The 21058-nt window shown below is 53.3% G+C and overlaps 1 protein-coding gene across 2 annotated transcripts in view; it reads right to left on the reverse strand.

The window, feature by feature from the left end:
• Positions 1–260: 260 nt before the first annotated feature.
• Positions 261–21058, reverse strand: part of SAMM50 (SAMM50 sorting and assembly machinery component) — a 31005-nt gene continuing 10207 nt past the window's right edge. Inside the window, exons 6-15 of one of the 2 annotated variants that reach the window (XM_040233985.1) lie at positions 20066–20196; positions 19741–19828; positions 18469–18597; positions 17902–17973; positions 16547–16633; positions 13614–13684; positions 12302–12369; positions 7422–7568; positions 6254–6395; positions 261–467 (exon numbers count right to left, since the gene is read on the reverse strand). In XM_040233985.1, coding sequence (XP_040089919.1) covers positions 422–467; positions 6254–6395; positions 7422–7568; positions 12302–12369; positions 13614–13684; positions 16547–16633; positions 17902–17973; positions 18469–18597; positions 19741–19828; positions 20066–20196 — 981 coding nt within the window. In that variant the 3' untranslated portion in view covers positions 261–421. Of the gene's footprint in view, positions 468–6253; positions 6396–7421; positions 7569–10900; positions 11276–12301; positions 12370–13613; positions 13685–16546; positions 16634–17901; positions 17974–18468; positions 18598–19740; positions 19829–20065; positions 20197–21058 lie in introns of those variants that run through there. The other variant, XM_040233986.1, reaches the window with a different exon arrangement.

The following is a 21058-nucleotide window of genomic DNA, read 5'->3' on the forward strand; positions in this document are numbered from 1 at the left end:
CCCAGGGATGAGGATACTAATAACGCTTTCTAATGCTGTTTTACAGTTTGCTAACAGCCATCCCATTGCTGATTCCACCTAATCTGTGGCAACTGAGCACTGAGACCCGAAGAGTCCGGGATGAAAGGGGAATCGGGAGACGCCTGCCCGGTCCCTCACCCGGCGGCACGCACGAAGGAACGCGCACAAAGCCACCTGACCTCAGAGAAAGTGGCATGCGCAGCCTCAGAGAGGAACTCCCATCCACGAAGCGGCCGAGGATCTGTATTTGAAAATTTATTGACATGGTTTCCCACAAGGACTACAGTCGAAGGATCCATGAAGCGTGTCTGTCTGGAGAGAGAGAGAGTGGCCCCGAGAACGTCGGTGCTGCCCGGGTCCTGGAGCCGCTGCTGGGGGGCCGGGGGACGCGCCGCATCCACTACAGGAACCTGATCCCAGCTCCAAACTGGACACCGTCACAGATCCTGGAAAACAAAGTGCCTTCTCTTAAGACAGGAAGTCAACGCTCGGGTCTGCCCTGCTCACCCTGCCGCTGTCGGATCCAGAGATGTGCATGGCTCAGACACAAGGCCCACGGCCCTGCCTCTCAGGGGGCCCGGGCCCTCCTGGCCGCTCGGCCTCACCCGCTGGCCCTGGCTGCTCCCTCCTCTGCCTTTGGAGGATGGATGAGGGAACAAAACGGGAGACACAAATCCCCCTCCCTGCTTCCTCCTCTACTCCTGTTTCCCCAGTCCTGACCCAACTGGAGACAAGAGGACCTCTGAGCAAAACAGTTACCAACAACAAAACTCTGGTGGGGGCGGTGGAGGTGGTCGGGGGGAAGCTTTGTTTGTTTCTAAGGCTACCAGGATGTCCCAGGGAGGTCGGGGAGGGAGCTGGGAGGAGGGCAAAACCAGAGGAGTCCCAGGGTCTGGCAAGAGCAGAACCCACAGCCCCGCAGGGTTTGCCCCGACCACCTCTTTGCTCCTCTTGCAGGAAAGGACACAGGAGGTCACATGGGTTGCAGCATCTGCCACCCACTGAAACTTTCACAGGTTCCCTTCTGTGCGCTGTTGATCACCAGCTGACAGGCCCCTGGGCCCGAGTTCAGATGGGCAAGGAGGCCGAGCAGCGAGGAGGCGGCTGTGCTCACGGCAGGGTCCTGGGAGCCGAGCTCCGCACCCAGATGCACGCATGCCCGAGGGCCTGGCCATGTCCGTGATGGCCTGGCCCCTGCCCTGGCCACACACAGGCTGGGAATCACCGGCCGAGGTGCGTTCCTGGGACCCCCCAGCGATCTCGGTGCCCACCAGGCCAAGAACCGGCCCCCGGCACGGAAGGTGGTCTCCTGCGCTGCCCACCTGCTGGCTGGGCTCAGAGGAGGACCAGGGCTGTATGGTCCTAGGGTCGCAACACCAGGAAGCAGAAGCTTCCAGCAAAAGCAGAGTTCCAAATCCCAACTGGCAGTTGGCGACGATGTGTTTGTGGAACACGGCGTGTTTTTGCAAGTTCTGACAGTTTCCAGAAAAACTGGACAAGAGCAGCCCCCTCACTCAGAGTAGAGCTGACATTGCACTGCCACGACGCCTGTGCCTCGCCCTCCCTGCCCCGAGAACTGAAGACGCAGGAGAGCAGACAGACAGTGGTTTTCAGCCTGAGTGAGCAGGGGACAAAATAACCTGATCAATTAAGAGACTCGACACAGAATCACTGCTGTTGCCACCGACCGCCTGCAGGGTCAAGGGTGCTCACTGACCGACGGCGTCAGCAGAAGTCACCTGACCGGAAGGGGTGGCCACAGTCCAGCCCCAACGTGACCCTGAGTAAACCTCACCGCTGTCCTTAAATGGCAAAGACCCACAATCAGGACCGCGACTGTGTGCACAGCTTAATTCCGCTGAGATCCAAACAACGTGTCTTTACCTTTTATATTTTCGGGTCCATAAAAGGGGGTCCAATGCCTACATTCGCTATTTAGGAAAATGTCTGAAAATAGGCTACAAGATAAAAATAAGTCAAGTCCTAGGTTTACACGGTTCAGAAACAAGCAGGCATTCCAATAAAGGCTCGTTTACTTGAACTATATAAACAGATTAAACAGCTTTACAAGCGCATGTTTATGTTCAGAGACCGTATAAACGTGTCACGGGAAAGATACCCGCTACACATACCCAGAACGGTGTCGCTGATGCCAGGAGCATGGAGACCGCCTCACCAAACGCCCGTCATCCTATTCTGTGTCTTCTGTAACTTGTAAGCCTGTAACTCAGGAGGCGCCTCAGAAATCCCCCGTGTCTTCAGTCGCCCCCTCCCACTGGCACGGTCTCCGGCCCTGCAGGGTCCCCCAGCATTAGGCTCCCATCCTCCCCGTGCAGGCCCCGGGCCTGAATCTGGCCTGGGCAACTCAGCGGGAGGCAGGCTGACGAGGGCCAGAACTCAGAGACCCTGGTGTGTGCCCAAGGGGAAAAGGCCAGAGGAGACGGGAGGGGACGAGAGTGCCCGGAACTCAGTCCCCGCCCGACATCAAGGGCTGCCCCACGCCTCACTTCTGCCCCTGCAGAAGGGGTGCAAGCTGGTGCCCACAGGCATCTCCTGCATCCGCCCCTTGGCTCCAGCTGTCCTTCCAGAAGTTTCCAGTCAGGTATCATACCACTCCCTCCAGGAGGCCCTCTCACACCCTCAGCAGTCGCCGTGACCCGCTTCCTGTCCTCCTCCGTCACTGACCACACACTGCCCTCCCAGGCAGAGTCGCCTGAGTCCCCAACGGGTCTCCAGGGACCTCCGTCAGCAGGGCACAGAGTGGTCACATCAGAGCTCAGAGGCAACAGTGTCCTATGTCACCTCTGGTACAAAACGCACCAAGCATTTCACAACGGTCTCCATTTCTATAAAGGTCTGAGACCCTAATTACAGAGTGACTGCATTAACTCGGGGGTGTGGGGGGCGGTTTCTACGGGTGATCTGCACACACAGTTCCCCATCCTGCCAGCTGCCTGAATTCAGAAATAAAGACCGAGCAACTTCCAGTTCTGATGAGAAGACTTCAGACGGAGCCACGCGCTGAGTGAAGAGAGGCGCCTGCGCAGGGACGCCGTGCACGACAGGCCTCGTGTCCTGGTCTAAACGTCCGGTGCACGGCCTGCTCCCTCCTTCCGGAACTCACAGCTGACATCAATATCTGAACTACATTTTTCAAACTTAAGCTGAAAAGAGGGAACAGAGGGGAGAGGGGAACACGCCCGCTCCTTGCAGAGTCTGCGGGGAGAGTGGACCCAGCCAGGCTTCCCCAGAGCCTCGATCCTGGGAGCACAGCGACACCCAGTGGGCTCCGAGGACGCTGCAACCACACTTCCAGTTGGAAGGACGGGAAGCTTCCCCAGGGCCAGCGGGGCGGGCCCAGGTCACACAGCCAGGGACAGGCAGGGGCTGGCCCTGCAGCCCACCCGCAGGGCAGCCAGTCGAGGGGCCGTGGCCACTCCGCGGCTGACAGTCACTGGGAAACAGTAGAGCTACAGTGAAAACCCCACCCGCGCGTCCAGGCTCCCCTGTAACAAGGAACACCTATGACCTATTTACTTGTATGATCGGGACAAATATCAAACACGGTTAATCTCCATCAAACAATCGTCATGGAGACAGCCTGGGTACTCTCTGAGACAGAGAAGCTGGTAGCGAGTCAAAGTGTGAATGAGGAGACACAGACGGTTCTCATCTTTGCACACTTTTGCCCGCGGGGCGGGGGGTGGCACAGCCTCACGCGGGGGTCTCTGAGCGGGCGGCAGGGTGCTGGGCTCCTCTGCTGGCGTCGGGGGCGGAGGGAACGGCGCGCGCTCTGGACTCAGCGGGCTGGCGCTCCCTGGCACCCCTGATGGACACACACACCATCGTCCTGCCCACCCAGGCCCATTACGGCTTGAGAAGCGCCGGCTCGGATGGCTCTCTGTGACTCCATCCCAGGGCGAGTGCAGGGTCCGCACTGCACCTCAGCCGCTCCCTGCAAGGGATCAGTGATCACCTGGGTATTACGCCAGGGAGCCCGGGGCCACACCTGTGGCGGGCAGCTAAGACGTCACCTAGCAGACAAGCCTGGCCCTGGGCAAAGTGCCCGATCGCCCACACTGCACTCTTCCTGAAATCATCACACGTCACCCATCGCTATTACGTGTCTCCATCACAGTGAGCCAGGCGGCAGCCCTGGGCACCCTGCAGACGGGGAGAAAGCAGGGGGACCCGCTGTGCTTCCCAAGGGAGCAGCTGGCCGGGGCGACTGCACCGGTCACAGCAGCAACGTGAGGAGCAACCAGAGCTGCTGACACCACACCGGACATGGCTCTGCAAGTGTACGGGTGCTCACTCAATCAGCCCCTAAACCGGCAGAGCAGTCCCTACCACTAGCGCCACCATCTAGACGTGAAAACAGGCCCGGAAAGGTTACGCCACTCACCCCGGGCCACACGGTGGCCGAGCTGCGCTCCAGAGCACACCCAGCCTGAGCACCCAGACCCTCCTCGGCTCTGCTCCGTGTCGAGAACAGGCAAGGTGTAGAGGGGCGCTGACTGTGGTCAGAGCCGCAGACCTGCGAGGGCACAGGGAGGAAGGGCTCCAACACCATGGGTGGCTTGGTGGCCCCGGCCCGAGACAGCCTTCCAGCGAGACGAGCAGGGCAGACTGCACTGGGCCGACGGCCACAGGGGACTCGGCTGATGGACGCTGACCCGCGCCTAAGAGCACAGCCTTGTCGGAAGGCCTCTGACACGGCTCCTCCCAGAACACCGCCACCCCACCACGCTGGGTGAAACCAGAACACCGTCACCCCCCGACACGGAGCGGAGGCAGCACGGGACCCCCTCCAGCATCGCAGACCACAGCTCGGCGCCGGACGCCTGGGAGACGGTGGCTCAGCATCACGGCGGACCACAGACAGAACACCAAGGAGAAAAACACACAGCCGTCGAGACTCTGAAGTGCGTGCGTGTGAAGATACTCAGAGGTTAACAGAAACATGTGGCCTCCCCACCCGCACAAGCTGAGGCCCAAACCCTAAGCCCACGTGACGGGACCTGGGGAGGTGACCCAGTCACCACAGACGAGGGAGCTCAGCCAGGACGGGGTCCTTGGCGGGCTCAGTGTCCCTGTGAGGAGAGACACCAGAGACCTTGCTCTGTCCTCAGGTGAGGATGCAGAGAGAAGGTGCCGCCCGCCAGTCAGGAAGGGCGCCCTGGGCCACAAACCAAACCTGCCAGCATCCTGACCCCAGCCTTCCCAGCCCCCAGACAGTGAGGGATCCACGTCTGCTCTCTAAGCCGCCAGTCTGTGGTATTACATACTAACATGATATCTCTGGAGAAGGCAATGGCACCCCACTCCAGCACTCTTGCCTGGAAAATCCCATGGATGGAGGAGCCTGGTGGGCTGCAGTCCATGGGGTCGAGAAGAGTCGGACACGACTGAGCGACTTCACTTTCACTTTTCACTTTCATGCACTGGAGAAGGAAATGGCAACCCACTCCAGTGTTCTTGCCTGGAGAATCCCAGGGATGGGGGAGCCTGGTGGGCTGCCGTCTATGGGGTCGCACAGAGTCGGACACAACTGACGTGACTTAGCAGCATGATGATATCTCTGGGCTTCTTGAACTTTCTAAAACGTGCACCAAACACTTCAAGAAACAGAATTAACTTATTCTTCAGCACAAATCCATGACAGCTGGAGAAATGCCAGACAGCCGGTTCCTCTGCTGCCCAAAGAAGGCTCTGGAGGGTGCAGAGCTGCATCCAACCCAGCCTTTTGGGCTACCGGCCTGCAAAGGCCCTAAGGCAACACCTCATCCCCCTCAGCACAGACCAGCAGCGCCGGCCACCGCCTCCAGCCAGCCTGCCCGGAGGGCTCCCGCTGCTTGGCAACAGGTGCAAATAGTGTGAGGTCGGGGGACAAGGATACCCCACAGCCTGTCCTCCAAACCAGATGGAAAGAAAAACCCCGCGGAGAAAAGTCCCTGTATTTTCACTCCTTTGCCAACTATTCAATTTCTCCTAAAGTCCTGAATCTTAAAGGCTGTTGGTGAAGTGATTGCTGCTGCTGAGTTGCTAAGTCGTGTCTGACTCTTTGCGACCCCGTGGACTGTAGCACCCCAGGCTTCCCTGTCCTTCACGATCTTCTAGTTTGCTCAAACTCCTGTCCATTGAGTCGGTGATGCCAGTGATGAAGCAGGTTCAAACAAAGTACAGTGATGGTAGAGTGCCATGTGCCTCTTGAGAGGACCCCCACACCTACCTGTCCCCGCGCTGCACGCCCATGGGGACGCAGTAGTTGAGCTCCAGCCGGGCGATGTTGCCCAGCCTGAGGACGATGCCTGCCCCGTAGGACCAGCGGATGCATTCGGCCAGCTTCCGGATGTGGGCTTTGGGGCCCTCCCCTGAAAAGAGAGGGGAGGGGAGCGTGACCAACCGCACGTGGCCCCCAACTCGCTGTCTGCAGACAGCCCTAGCTCTCACTCTCCGTGTGGCCTCCGATCATCGTGAGAGCCAGGTCGAGCTCTTCGAGGAGAATGCACGAAAGTGACACTAGGTCCAAACTCAAGACAGGGCCGGGGACCACGCTGCCTCGCCGCCCCAGAACGCAGGCCTCTCCATTCTCTGGGCCCGGCGCGTTCTGGTCCTTTTGCCTAGGATGGCATTTTCCCCATCCCCTGAGCACCCAGGAAGCTTGACTCCAAGCCTTGGTTTCTAGACACCTCCCACGCCCCTGCTGCTGGATACGTCTGTGCCCCTTCACCCAGCCCAGAGCTCCGAGAGGAAGAGACTGGCTCTGTAGCCTTAATGACCAGCACAGAGTTGCTGCTTGAGAAATGTTTGCTAAATAAATACTTTTTTTTTTGGCAAGAGAGCACCAGATGGTTTTTCACGTATGTTCCAGTCATTTGACCAATCGCTTTACTCTGGGCGTTGTATCAGATGATGTGGGCATCGAAGGCGAGCACATGCGTGCACGCTCAGCCGTGCCCAGCTCTTCATGACCCTACGGATGGTAGCCCACGAGGCTCCTCAGTCTATGGAATTTTCCCAGCAAGAATACTGGAATGGGTTACCATTTTCTCCCCCAGGGCATAGTTGATACATTTAAAGATGACATAATCTAAACCAGGGGCTTCCCAGGTGGCTTAGGAGTAAAGAACCCGCCTGCCAATGCAGGAGACACAAGGGACGAAGGTTCAATCCCTGGGTCGGGAAGATCCCCTGGAGAAGGAAGCGGCAACCCACTCCAGTGTTCTTGCCTGGAAATCCCCTGGACAGAGGAGCCTGGCGGGCCACAGTCCATGGGGTCAGACACGGCTGAGCGACTGAGCACAGCAATCTAAAGGAGACAGATCCCTGCTCGTGTCCTGTACTTTGAAACATAAGGTCAGGTGTGCTGACTGGTCACTAAGGAGTCCAAGTCTTACCGTAGTTGAGGTTGCAGAGGTTCCCCGCGTTGAGGAAGAAGTGTGTCCTGAAGAGCTCGCCAAAGCCGCCCTGGCCGGGCCGGAAGGGTAACGGGGTGTACAGGTGCAGCCCGCCGGCCCAGTAGGCTTCCCCGCCCAGGTAGTCACCTAGGCAAGGAAGGAGCGCGGATCAAAACAAGGTCACAGGTTCAAGACCACCCCGACGGCCCACCACGAACAAGAGCGAGGGGTGTGCTGTGATCAGGACATACTCCATGCCCAGCCCACGAGCAACTGCTCTTCTAACCGCTGAGGCTGTCGGCCTCCTTTCAAACAATGTTTCTTATTCTCTTGGTTTGTTTTATAATTTGCTTTAACTGAAAAAAAAAAAAAAAAGCTAATACATCATTTAGGAAAGAATGAAACCAGTAATTGATCGTATCTGTGAAATGCTTAGAATAAACCAAGCGAACTAATGGAAATCGCTTTCTCCGCAACTGCAGATGACCAGATCATTGTTGCTTGGCAAATGAAATGCATTATTCTGCAGGAATTTCAAGACCGCACTACAGAGAGACAAAATGCCGAAAATGTCTCCGCAGTTTCTGGAAATGGTCAGACTAGCTATTGACCCAATGGTACGGAGGGCCTGCTCCCCGCTGCACAAGGACACCATCCCAGCTCAATGTCTTCACAGAAGAGGCTCGTTCTCAAAGGTTCATGACCACTTGGGGTATTGTTTGTTTGTTTACATAACACATAATAATACAAATTACTTCTACAAGTGTCCCTACTATTTCAACTACAAATAGCCACAACATTAAAACAACAAAACCCTCTGAACTGTTTATACGTTGTTACTAAATACCATTTGTAAAGTGCCTCAGTCTCCTTTAATACAAAATGACCCCACATGACAAAGAAGACTACAGGTTGTCTCCAAGATTAACCTCAAGGGATGAACTGCTTATTCACTCCGAGACTTCAGCGTCTCCTCACCCCTGTCAATACTGAAGTTCTAGAGGAAACAATGGACCGAGAGCAGGAGACCAACCGGGCTGCTTTTCATTTCCTAGCAAGTGTTCCTCTCCTTCCTTAAATAACCTCTTTTATTCTCATCACGGGAGTATAAAAAAGGAAATTCTCCTCTAATTTCTACCATTAAGAGAAAACCAGCTAACATCCCAGTGTCCTTCCTTTCAATGAATTACAATGAAATATTAAATAAGAAAATAAAATGTAAGTATATATATACATATCTTTCAGCCTTGATTTTTTTTTCATTTACTGTACTATAAGCACTTCCTTCTAAGACTTCTTATTCTTTGAAAATGTGATTTTGATGCCTGAATAACCACATATATGGACCATAATGCAATGACCTGTGGTTCGGTCGCTAAGTCACGTCTGAGTCTTTGACCCCATAGTCTGTAGCCCACCAGGCTCCTTTGTCCATGAGATTTCCCAAGCAAGAATACTGGAGTGGACCGCCATTTCCTGCTCCAGGGTACCTTCTGGGGCACAGATGGAACCTGCCTGGCCTCCTGCAGGCGGTCTCCTGCACTGGAGGCTGATTCTTTACCAACTGAGCCACCAGGGAAGCCCAATGTAACCACCTACCCCTTGACTACCGTCCTGTTGGTGCTGGACTTCTTGAGAGTGGACATTAACCTGTGATGGGCTTTCCTGCACATGCACACAGTTTTAGACCATCTTGAAGTATAATATACACACAAAAAGCACACACATCCTAAGTGTACAATGCAGTGAATTTCCAGGCCCAGAACACACGATACAGTGAGCACCCAGACCAAGAGACAGACACACGCAGTGCCCTGAGGAGGCCCTGTGCCCCCTTCAAATCACCGCCCACGCCAAGGGCAACCATCGCCTGTCGCCCAACAGCACGGAGCTCTTTACCCGGCTGCCACACTTTGCACAGACAGTCACAGAGCATGCACCAGCTGGGCCTGACTCTTTTGGGGGGAGGCGTATGTTTCTTAAGTTTGTTCAGGCCACCCCATCAGTGGCTCTAACTTGCTCATCCTCGCTGCTATATCATAAACCACAGTGTGAAGACACAACATTTAGCTGCCTGTCCTGTAGCTGGCGGGCATCTGGGTTTCCAGTTTTCAGTGCTGTTATCCGTATGTGTTAGTCATTCAGTTGTGTCCAACTCCGCGACCCCTACAGATTGTAGCCAGCCTGGATCCTCTGTCCACGGGATTTTCCAGGCAAGAATACTGGAGCGGGTTGCCATTCCCTTCTAGTTCTTGTATATATATATATATGTATATATATATGTTTTAGGCTCTCGATAAGTATTGTCAAACTGCTTTCATGAAAAGTTACGGCGATTTACATCCTTGCTTACAGAATCTTACCAATGGCCTTTTAATAGGTAATTAAATAAAACATCACTGTGTTTTAATTTTTAGGCAAATGGAAGACTCCAAAACTTTTATCTAGTCACTAAATAATACTTGCTACAATGAAAAAAGAAACTGTTATTTTTCCAAGAGAAAAGGACAGACTAATAAAAGCATCTTAAAAGCAAATGAAAAGAAATAATTTATATTTTATACAAAAATTTATGCCGTGGATGATCATTATTTTTAATAATATAAAATAGGAACAACAAAGATGTTTTAAAAAAGTTAAGAAAATCAGGATAGACTATTTTATAATGTAATAACATGTGTCCTATCTAAATGATGTTTTTCATAACACATGGCAATTCTCTAATAAAATGTCAAGGACTGGAGAGAGTTCCCGAAACAGGAATGCCCAAACTCTGCTAGACAGACTATGATTGAGCACAATATAAATAAACCGTTGAGGATACTCAAAATCTGTTGATCTAGCAATTACAACCTAGAACTTTATATTATATAGTAAAGCTTATAGATAAACACAAAGATTGAGCTAGGTTATTCACTGACACATAAGTTATTTAAAATAAGAAAAAAGAAAACAGTCTAAATGTCTAACACTTGGGATTTGATTTAGAAAGGTCACAGTATGGCAAGAATGTGAAATATGCAGCCATTAAAAATGATAAGGCTTTTATCTTTCTGAGTCATTGCTGGTGGGAATGCAAAATGGTAACACTATTTTGGAAGACAGTCTGGCATTTTCTTACAAAGCTAAACATAATTTTACCATACAATCCAGCAACTGCACTCCTTGGTTTTTACCCAAACGAGCTGAAAAATCTTACGTCCAGATAAAAAAAAGCTGCACACAGAGATCTCTATCAGCTTTACTCGTAACTGCAAAAAGTTGGATGTCCTGCAAGCAAGATGTCCTTCAACAGGTGAATGGATAAAACACCCTGTGGAACAGCCATGCAGTGGGGGGAGTATTATTTGGTGATAAAAAGATATGAGCAATCAAGCTATGAAAAGACACAGAGGACTGAATCACTATATTGGACATCTGAAACTAATGCAATGCTATAAATCAACTATACTCCAATTAAGATATATATATACACACATACACACACACACATACGTAAACAAAAATTTGATAAATACATTGACCAAAAGAGGAAAAAAAAGATACTGAGGAACCTGAAATGCGTACTGTTTTGTCAAAAAAGCCAGTCTGAAAGGCACATACACTCTATGACTCCAACTATATGACATTCTGGAAAAGGCAAAACCAGGGAGGTAGTGAAGGTCAGAGGCCATCAGGAGCAGAGGAGAAGGCAGGGAGGGAGGAACGAACAGGTGGAGCACAGCGAATGTTCGGGGGTGAACGCTGGATGGATGCATGCCGTCACCCATCTGTCAAAACCCGGACACTTCACAGCACAGCGGGGGGATGCCCACGGGAACCAAGGAGCTCAGTTGGTAGTAACATGTCAGTACCTGGAGAAGGAAATAGCAACCCGCTCCGGTATTCTTGCCTGGAGAATCCCGCGGACAGAGGAGCCTGGTGGGCTACAGTCCACGGGGTCGCGAGTGGGACACGACTGAGTGATTCAGCAGCCGCAGCAGCACATCACTGCTGGCTCAGCGGCTGTGACAACCGCCCCACACTAACACAGGACTAGTGATAAAGGATCCTACGGGCGTGTACGGTGAGCTCTGCACTTGGTGCCCAATTTTTCCATTAAACCTAAAACTACTCTCAAAAATAAAGCCCATTACACAGGGTATAGAGTCGACATTTTATGAATCACTACGCTGCACAACTGAAATTTATGTAATATTATAAACTGACTATATCTCAGTAAACAAATAAGCTTAATGTAAACATGCGAAAAATTTGCAAAGTGCAGAAACACTTTAAAAAACTTACTAAAAATCATTCATCAGTCCCATCACCCAGATAAAACCATGACTGCTGTTTAGCTGTATTTCCTCTAAGTCTTTTTATAAAAATGCATGCTTATTGTTTACTTTTACTATATGCATTTTTTTAAATTTTAAATAAAGTACACTACTTAAAAAAATTGTAGTTTGTCAATGAGATAAAATAAGCAGCCATAAAAAAACGATAAAGTACTTATTCCTATAAACATCGTTTCATATACTGTTATCGAGGAGGTGGTGGGAGAAACAGATGAGAACACAAGCGTGTAAGAAAATAACACATGTATGTGGACACGTGTGTTTAAAACCACACAACGCTCACAGCTTGAGGTGATGGGATTACAGGTCACTCTTGTTTATGTTCCGCTTAGCTATACTTTCTCACTGTCTATCATTTCCTCAACAAATAAATATCTTTCCAAGCCTGCTGGGTGACGGATATTAGGTGTCAGTTCCGCTGGTGAAACATGAGTATCTATTATCTTGGTAATTTAAACAAACAAACACATGGTTCAAAAATGAGATGTAAATGTAGGTTCGATTTTTTTTCAACGTGGTGTATTTTGGGGCAGGACAGACCTTCGCTCTGTGGCCCGACGCTGTGCATGCTGAAGCCCCGCACGCTCGTGGGTCCGCCGAGGTAGAACCTGGAAGAGGGAAGAGCTGTCAGAGGAAGTCGCCGTCACACACCGCAAGTGCAGAGGGCGCACACTCGCTTCTGGGTGGCCCACATCGCCACGCGCCGCACGTCTCAGGACTAGGGAGATGCACTCGAGAACGGAGAACGCCATTAAAAGCCAAGCTTTGCGGTCGGGGAGGTACGTCATTATATTAAAAATTGTATATATTCTGTTTGAGTATGAAAGAAAAAAGTTCAAACGGGTTATCGTTTAGTCGCTCAGTCCTGTCCACCTCTTTTCGACCCCCGTGGACTGGAGCCCGCCAGGCTCCTCTGTCCATGGGCTTTCCCAGGCAAGAGTGCTGGAGCAGGTTGCCATTTCTTTCTCAAGTGGATCATCCCGATCCAGGGATCGAACCTGCATCCCCTGCACTGGCAGGCAGATTCTTCACCACGGAGCCACCAGGGAAGCCCCGTGTATGTTACAGAAACACAGAGAAACATTTCAGAAAGTAATGAAACAATCCTGCCACTGGCAAGCAGAGTTACCATTTGGGATTACCGTGAATCCTTGAACAACCCATGGGCTTCCCTGGCGGCTCTGACGGTAAAGAATCTGCCTGCAATGCAGGAGACCCTGGTTCAGGCCCTGAGTTGGGAGGATCCCCTGGAGAAGGAAACTGCAACCCACTCCAGTATTCTTGCCTACCAGAGCAGGCTGGTAGGCTGCAGTCCATGGGGTTGCAAAGAGTCAGGTACCACTGGGCGACGTTCACTTCCTCTCAGCTGAACAACTCAGAGGTTGATCCAAGTGTACCCTGCGGTCAGGCCTCGGGGCCTGAGCTTCCTCCACAGCCGCAGACAGACCACCTCCTGGTCATGCAGTGCTGCTGTGTTGGCTGCTGAAGGCGCCCACCTGCCGCTGGGCCCCGGGGGTCAAACTCACGTTTGTTCAGGGTCACAGGCACTTCCTGTCCGTCGATTTTTTGTGAATGTGTATTTGTGTGAGAGTGTATACATACAAATTTATGTACACATCTGTAGTATATTGGTGACATACTATACTTCGCATACATTTTTTGCATCTTTCTTGTTTTTTAAAAATTAGCATAAAGCTATACAGGGTATTTTGAAATTAGCTTAAACCTAAAAACTAAATTAAAATGTGAAATAAGTGCTCTCCTAAATAGTTAAACTTCTTTTGTAAGAAACCAACCAGGAAGACCCAAAGGAAGCCACTTGCAAACCACCCATTCGTTTATTATTACTCACCTATCAGCAATGCTCGATGGCTTATCACCCATGGGTACCAACATTCCACCCCAGAGAGAGGCTGAAAAAACCTATTGAAATAGAAACAAACAACCGTTTTCTTCCAGCGTTTCTTTCCTTCCAACGAGTATCAGCAGACAGAAAATGCACTGAGGTCTGGTCGCGGCCCTGCGTGTCCGGTGCAGAGCTCTGGGCTGGGGCATGAAGGCTGCAGAGGGGAACTCCTGGCTCGGGCAGGGGAGGAGCCACAGCTCAAAGCATTCTGAGGATATCTGTGTAACTCACAACTTCAAGTTTCAAGACGTACGAGACATAAGCAAAAAAAACAAGCCCAAACCCTCAGCAGGGCCTGGCTCTGACACTGGGCAGCCCCCTCCCTTCCGAGAAGCCAAGCCCAGTGGGCCATGCCATGGCCAGATGGGGGAAGGGGACTAGGCCCTGACAAGGGAGTCGGCATCCAAAGGCCTCTGTGGCTTGGCCTCACGTCCTGAGGGCGCCTGGCCTCTCAGGAGAGGGAGGTAGCAGGTAAGAAAATGCTACAAGTAAGAAATTCAGGGCTTTGCTGGTGGCTCCGTGGTAACGAATCCGCCTGCCGATGCTGGAGACACAGGTTTGATCTGGGAAGACCACAGGTGCTGCAGAGCAACTAAGCCCGTGCACCCCAACTACTGAGTCTGCACTCTAGGGCCCGGGAGCCGCAATGATGGGAGCCTGCAGCCCGCGCTCTGCAACGAGGGAAGCTGCCATGGTGAGAAACCCTCACCCCCCGACCAGAGGAAAGCCTGCAGCGCAATGAAGGCCCGAGAAACCCTCACACCCCGACCAGAGAAAAGCCTGCAGCGCAATGAAGGCCCAGCACGGCCAAAAATAAATAATAAAATAAACAAATGGAAAAAGAAATGCAGAGACACACACGTCCAACCCAGCCCTCGGGGACAGCGCTTCCGTCTGACAGGTCAGGGTCGGGGCGGCAAATGATCCCACGCAGGGGTCCGACTTTCACACCACGTCATCTCCACCCAGAACTGCCCCAGTGATGCCGGAGACCACAGTGGGCCCTCTGGGCTCCTGACCCCCAGCCATCATCATGCGCCCCCGCATCTCCTGAGTGCTCCCCATAGGCTTCTGCCCAACTTGTCCTCTTGGACATGCAAAGTCCATGTCCTTCAAAGCTGCCCAGAGGGCTCTTTTTTAGAAGCTTCTGTAGGAAGAATCACAGATGAAAACTGGGGCAGAGTGGGCAGAGAGGGCCAAGCGCACGTTCTATTCTGAGAAATGCGTCTTTGCTCAACAACGGGAGAGACTGCCGCAGAACGGGGTGAGGGGCTAGAACCTGGCACGCAGTGGGGCGGCCGCCCCTTGGACAAGACGTTCCTGACAGACTGTTCTCCCCGCCCCCGCCCCTCAATGGTCACAACCTAAGGGAGGGGGGCGACAAGGAGCACTGATGCCCCCCCAAGACAGGCCCATCGTGCCGCGTGTCCTGCTGAGCTCAGTGACCACGGGAGCCCCAGGTGCCCCCACGCCTAGGCCTCTCCACCCGCTCCCTCCAGCACCGGGCACCCCAATTCTTCAATGCCAGCAGGACGATGAGCCCACCCCCTGGTTCCCTCGCGTCCTCACTCCCCGCTCACCCCACTGAAATCCCATGGCCCGTTACTAAACATGAGCTGCTTTATGCACCTCACACGGCTGTCCCCGGGTGGGCTGGCGCGGCGGGGAAGACACCACTGAGGGTGGAGGGGCTCATGAAAGACACCCCTCCCGGCCCATGAGGAGGCAGCACCCCCGCAGCCACCTTCTCCCCCGCAGTCTGCTGTCCTGTTTCTCACGCCTCTCATCACCACCTGCCGGATTATATACCCATCTCGTGCTTGTGGGACTCCCCCTCCACTAGCGTGTGAGAGCACGGACTGCTTTATTTACTGGGGTGTTCCTGGTGCCCAGACAGTGCCTGGCAGCCAGCCAGTCTGTGTGAGAAGAAGGGAGGGATGGACGTACGCACGGATGGACAGGTGGGAGGACAGATGGGCGGGCAGACGGATGGATGGATGGAGAGCCGGGAGCTGGACGGAGGGAAAGGAGGCTGAGGAAGAGACACGGAGGCCCGGAAGGAGAAGGCATGATGCAGTCAAGGAGGGCTGACGGAGTGCCAGGGAGTGGGCACAGGAGGGGACCGGAGACAGCGCGCTAAACTCAACAAGAAATTGGCCCCGGCAGCCTCCGGAGAAGCACAGAAAAAGAAAGGCAAGGGACTGCACTCTGAGTGCGCTGAGTCCAGGACCGATCGGAAGCAGTGATAAACAATTTCAGTCAGATGAAACAGCGTGTACCGTTTCGTCAGAACTCGCGCCTCGCTGCCAGGTTCTGAGGCAGCAGTGGGGTGTGGAGAGCTCCCCCAGCTACCCGGGCACTAGGCAGAGTGGACAAAAGGCACAGTGTCTCCCGGCCTGGAGCTCCACTGCCTCGGGCAGAATCTGGTCACTCACTCCTCAGGTCCTGAGGGAATCAGGAGGAACTAAACCAAACCAGGTTAAAAACGTTTAACACAGAGATTCTGGAGACACCCAGAGCCTAAAGACCTAGCAAAGACCTAGCAAAGTCAGGTGAAGACACAGAATTTCTAGGGAGGTAACATCAGGAGGCAAAGACGCCGGCACACACGTCCTGCAGTCATGCTTCTTGATGGCTCTGAGATGATGATGGATGGGGAAGGGGCTCTTCCGTGTGAAATGACGGACAGGTGAGTTTTAAAGGAGCTAGTTATTGCTTCTCCCCAGAGCAGCCTCAATTCTGGCCACGCTTAAGAGATGGCGCGCTTGAGCTTCAAGCTCGACTGTTCTCATTTCCTCTTCCGAGCTTTAGATATTCGGGAACTGGGGTCTAGTCAGATTCCAAAAACACAGGTCACAAGCTGCTGGCGAGATACTCACTGTGTCAAGGATGAGTTGTTTATTCAACTGAAGCTCAAAATCTTCTTTTAAGAAGCTCACGTCGCCTCCGGTGTAGCCAGCCAGCTCCTGTCAGGGAGGGTCTCAGGTGGGACAGGGCCCACAGGCTGACTGCAGTCACTGCGGTCAGCACTACAGGCTGCTGCTCTGTATTTTCAGAAAGGCAACAGGCCCCGTCTGTGTCCCAGAGGCTGCCTCCTGGTCTTTTGGGACGGCATCAGGGGCCTGGCCGAGACACCGTCACCAAACACAGAGCAACCGCAGAGAAGCTCGCTCCTTACGCGTGCCAGGAGAACACTGGCAACATCGGCGTTCATTACAGAGCCTGCTAAGGACGGTACGGTGGCTCAGCCGTAGAGAACCCGCCTGCCGACGCAGGAGATGCAGGTTCGATCCCCGGGTTGGGAAAATCCCTCGGAGTAGGAAACGGTAACCTATTCCAGTGTTCTTGCCTAGGAAATCCCATGGACAGAGGAGCCTGGAGGGCTACAGTCCATGGGGTTGCAAAGAGTCGGGCACGTCTTAGCGACTGAACAGTAACAGGATGTTATGACTTGTTTGGCCCAATCAATGTTTGGAAAAAGAATATTAGCCCACCTTTCACAATTTCGCACATTTTTATATGAAAATGGGAGAAGGAAATGGCAACACACTCCAGTACTCTTGCCTCAAGAATCCCGTGGACAGAGGAGCCTGGCGGGCTGCTGTCCATAGGGCTGCACAGAGTCAGACACAACTGAAGCAACTTAGCATGCATACATGCATTGCAGAAGGAAATGGTGATCCACTCCAGTACTCCTGCCTGGAGAATCCCAGGGACAGAGGAGCCTGGTGGGCTGCCATTTATGGGGCCACACAGAGTCGGACACGACTGAAGTGACTTAGCAGCAGCAACAGCACGTGAAAATGGGATTCCCAGCTGCTCCTCTGACACTGAGTTCAGGCAGACAGAGGGGCGGAGCCCCCTTCCCAGCCGGCTTCTCCCCAAGGTCACCGGCTGGGCCCTGCCAGTGTCCGGGTTACAACCCGGGCTCGTGTGCTCATCGAGGACCACCAAGGAAACCAGTCCCACCAAGTCACGACTTGGCTCCTGGTCTGTGAAGTGGCACATCAGAAGCCGGCACCTCACCCTGACTCTGAGCTCCGTGAAGGCAGAGTCTGAGCTGCCGGGAGCAAATCCAGGGCTAGGAAGCCTGAGAGGGACGGACACGCTCGGAGGCATTCCAGAATGGCCTTTACAGCTAAAGGCAGCTGCAAGTATTACCAGCGTGACCGCCCCCGAGGGACGCCTCAGTCCCCCAGGAGCCTGCAGGGGCCACAGGGGAGGGAAGGCTCACCTGGTTCACCTTCAGCAAAGCACCTCTTTTTGGCAGGATGGAGGAGTTCCGAGAGTCGATGACCATCGAGTGCTGGAAGAGGCAAGGACGGGGGTGTCTGCGCTTCAGTATGGAATGACACCAGACACTCCCTGAGCGCTGGCTGCTCGCCAGGCTCTGTGCCGAGTGTTCCCTTAGGTGGCTTCGCCTTCATGAAAACCTCCCATTCTGTGGGAGGACCCAACAGAGTCAGCAAGACAGGTCACGTCTGCTGGCTGGGCGACTCCAACCCCGTCCCCAGCCCTGTTTTCTCAGGGAGCCTGATGCCCTGACGGATGTCAGCTCAGCCTGCTTCCAGCTAAGACACCACAGTGGGCCCTTATTCCCTCCGTTTCCATCACCTCCCGTGTTACTGAGGAAAAAACGACGTGAGGCTGTGTCCAGATATTCAGTGACCGGTCCTAGCCACCGTTCTAGCCGCCCCAACCGTGACACTGCTCAGTCCCTCCTGATGGAGGGAAACACCATTCTCCCAACGCATACGGCCTGGCTGCACCAGGGCAGGCACACACCGAGCAAAGCCCTCACCGAGAGAGACGACTTCAGCGAGTGCCCGCTCTCCTTCCGGACGGCAAAGGACGCAGCCCTGGAGAGGCAGCCCAGCTCCCGCCAGACGCCCTCCCACTTGACCGTGTGGCTCGTCTTCCAGGTGGGAAACTGCAAGCAAACACAGAAAATCGTCAGCCTTCGTGCTGCGTGGACGCAGCGTCATCCCAGCCCAGGCCGTGGGTAGATCATTAACCAATTAAAAACTACGACACGCTGTGGAACGACGGGATGGGAGAGGAAGACAAGGTAAGCGGGAAAGGAGGGAACGGAGGCAGGCAGGGCAGGGCTGTGGGAGAAAGCCAGGGTCGCCATCAGACGGAGAAACTGCTTGAGCAGCGGGGCTGTGCTCCGAGCCAGGAGACGGGCGTCACTGGTCTGATGCTGCAGGGAACTTTATAACCACTTTTCTTTTCCATCTGAAAGACCACGGGACACACACCCCACCTGGTTTTCTGAAGCCAGGCAGGGTGACCCAGCCACCTCAGCCCCCAGAGAAGAGCAGGGAGACAGGGTCACAAGCCTGTGACGAGCGGAGGCACTGGGTGGGGGGCATGGCACAGTAGCTTCCTGGGGCCCTCCTGGAGACGCTCACCCAGCAGGGCACACAGGGCCGCGAACGTGCAGGAGAGGCAGCGGCAGCGGCAGCGGATTGGAAGACCGCACGCAGGGAGCTGCTCTTACAAAGCGCGTGCCTCCAGTCTTTCCTCATCAAACTAAAGCCCACACCAGGAGGGGAGGAAGGGGGACAGCTAGAAAGGAAGGCAAGGAACGGCAGCGTTCGTCGTAAAACTGAAAAGCGGCCAAACGGCAGTAACTCCACGCGATGCATCCCGCCAGAAGTGAACGCGCTATATAAGCCAGCGATGAAAGTGCCCGGTAAACTGGCGTGACCTTAACTGGCTGTCGGGAGTGATCGATCTGAGCGTGCGCAAGGAAGCACAAACAGACGGTGTCCCAGGAAGTCAGGGGCAGGGAAGAGACCAGGTCAAAGTATCTGCCGCCGTGGGGGGTGGCCACCCTCTCTGGCCCTGGCAACGGGCACTGGGCAAGTGGGGAGGGGCCACCCAGGAGGCGGCTGGCAGCAGGACAGGGAGTGGAGGGTGACCCGAGCAATGGGGCCCGCGGCTCCAAGCTTCAGCCCACGTGGGGCTGTGCGCCTGGCCCCGCACCCTCAGCCAAGTCTGGGGATCAATCGACAGGCACTCAGGTCCCATGTAGGCACACAAAGGGAAGGACGGGAAAGCCACTCACGCTGTACTCCGCTGATACGCCTCGGTCTGTCTCCCGGAGCGAGCTCCAAGGGAACTGTCCCGTGACTTTGTATAAGTTTACGGAGAAACTAGAAGACAAAGGGACATAGCTTTACATGCTGGGACGGCGATTATACCTGGTGTACCACCTAAATCAACAGACTCACAGCAACGCCTCGGGGCTCATCTGCATGGGGAAATCCATGCATGCGGCGACGCAACAGAAGCGTCGGCCCATTCTGCAGTTTCCTTCTAGAAACTTCCACTACAGCTATCTTAACCTCTAAACCATGCCACTGAACACAACGACCCGCTGGGCTTCCTACTTTCTATCGAAGTTTCCGGGCTGTGGTTTGAAGAAGGACAGGCCATACGAAGTTTCTTTTGTTCCATAGGAAAACTGGAAAGTCACCTTTTCTGCCCGGCCTAGAAGATTAGGCAGTTTGAGGCCAAGGACCTGGGAGCAAAAGAAAAACAGCAGAGGTTTTGTAAGTGAGTTCATCTCTGTCATTTCTGTTTAGAGTCCACTCACAAGAGGTGCTGTATGATATTTCCCCTTCTCTGACTTACTTCACTCGGCGTGACACTCTCTAGGCTCATCCATGTTGCTGCAGATGGCAGTATTTCACTCTTTTCAATGGCTGAGTAATATTCTATCATAGATACGTACCTCTCATGGACTTAGAGGACGAACTTATGGTTACCAGCAGGAAAGGGAGGGGGGAAGGGATAGTGAGCGAGTCTGGGATGGACATGTACAAACGGCTGTATTTAAAACGGATAACCAGTAAGGACCTGCACAGGGAACTCTGCTCAATGTTTTTGTGGCAGCCTGGATGGGAGGAGAGTTTGGGGGAGAATGGATACATGTATACCTATGGCTGAGTCCCTTTGCTGTCCACCTGAAACTATCGCAACACTGTTTATCAGCTACACCTCAATGCAAAATAAAAAGTTTAAGGAAAAAAAAGGAATCATACCAAAAAAAAAATAGCAGGGGTTTAGATGTACACTAGGGTCCGCCTTTCAACTGTAATTGCTTTTCTTCTTTAAAGCCTGCCTCTGCTGAGGGCACACACCTGATGAATTTTAGGGTTAAGCTAATCCTGCTGACTGTGAAGCTCAGAGAAACTAACTCTGTGTGCTTGGAGTTCAGGAGAATTTGAACAAGAAACTATTAATATGAACATGGGTTATCGACACCTCGTTCTCAAACAGTCCATCTTCATAACAAAGCGTGTTATAATCAACTCTAGGAAGATTAATGAGAACCACAGGACAGCTGACAAATAAAGACTGAAGGTCATGGAAAAGCTCTG

Source organism: Oryx dammah, unplaced genomic scaffold (assembly GCF_014754425.2).
Source record: "Oryx dammah isolate SB20612 unplaced genomic scaffold, SCBI_Odam_1.1 HiC_scaffold_29, whole genome shotgun sequence".
Taxonomy (NCBI): domain Eukaryota; kingdom Metazoa; phylum Chordata; class Mammalia; order Artiodactyla; family Bovidae; genus Oryx; species Oryx dammah.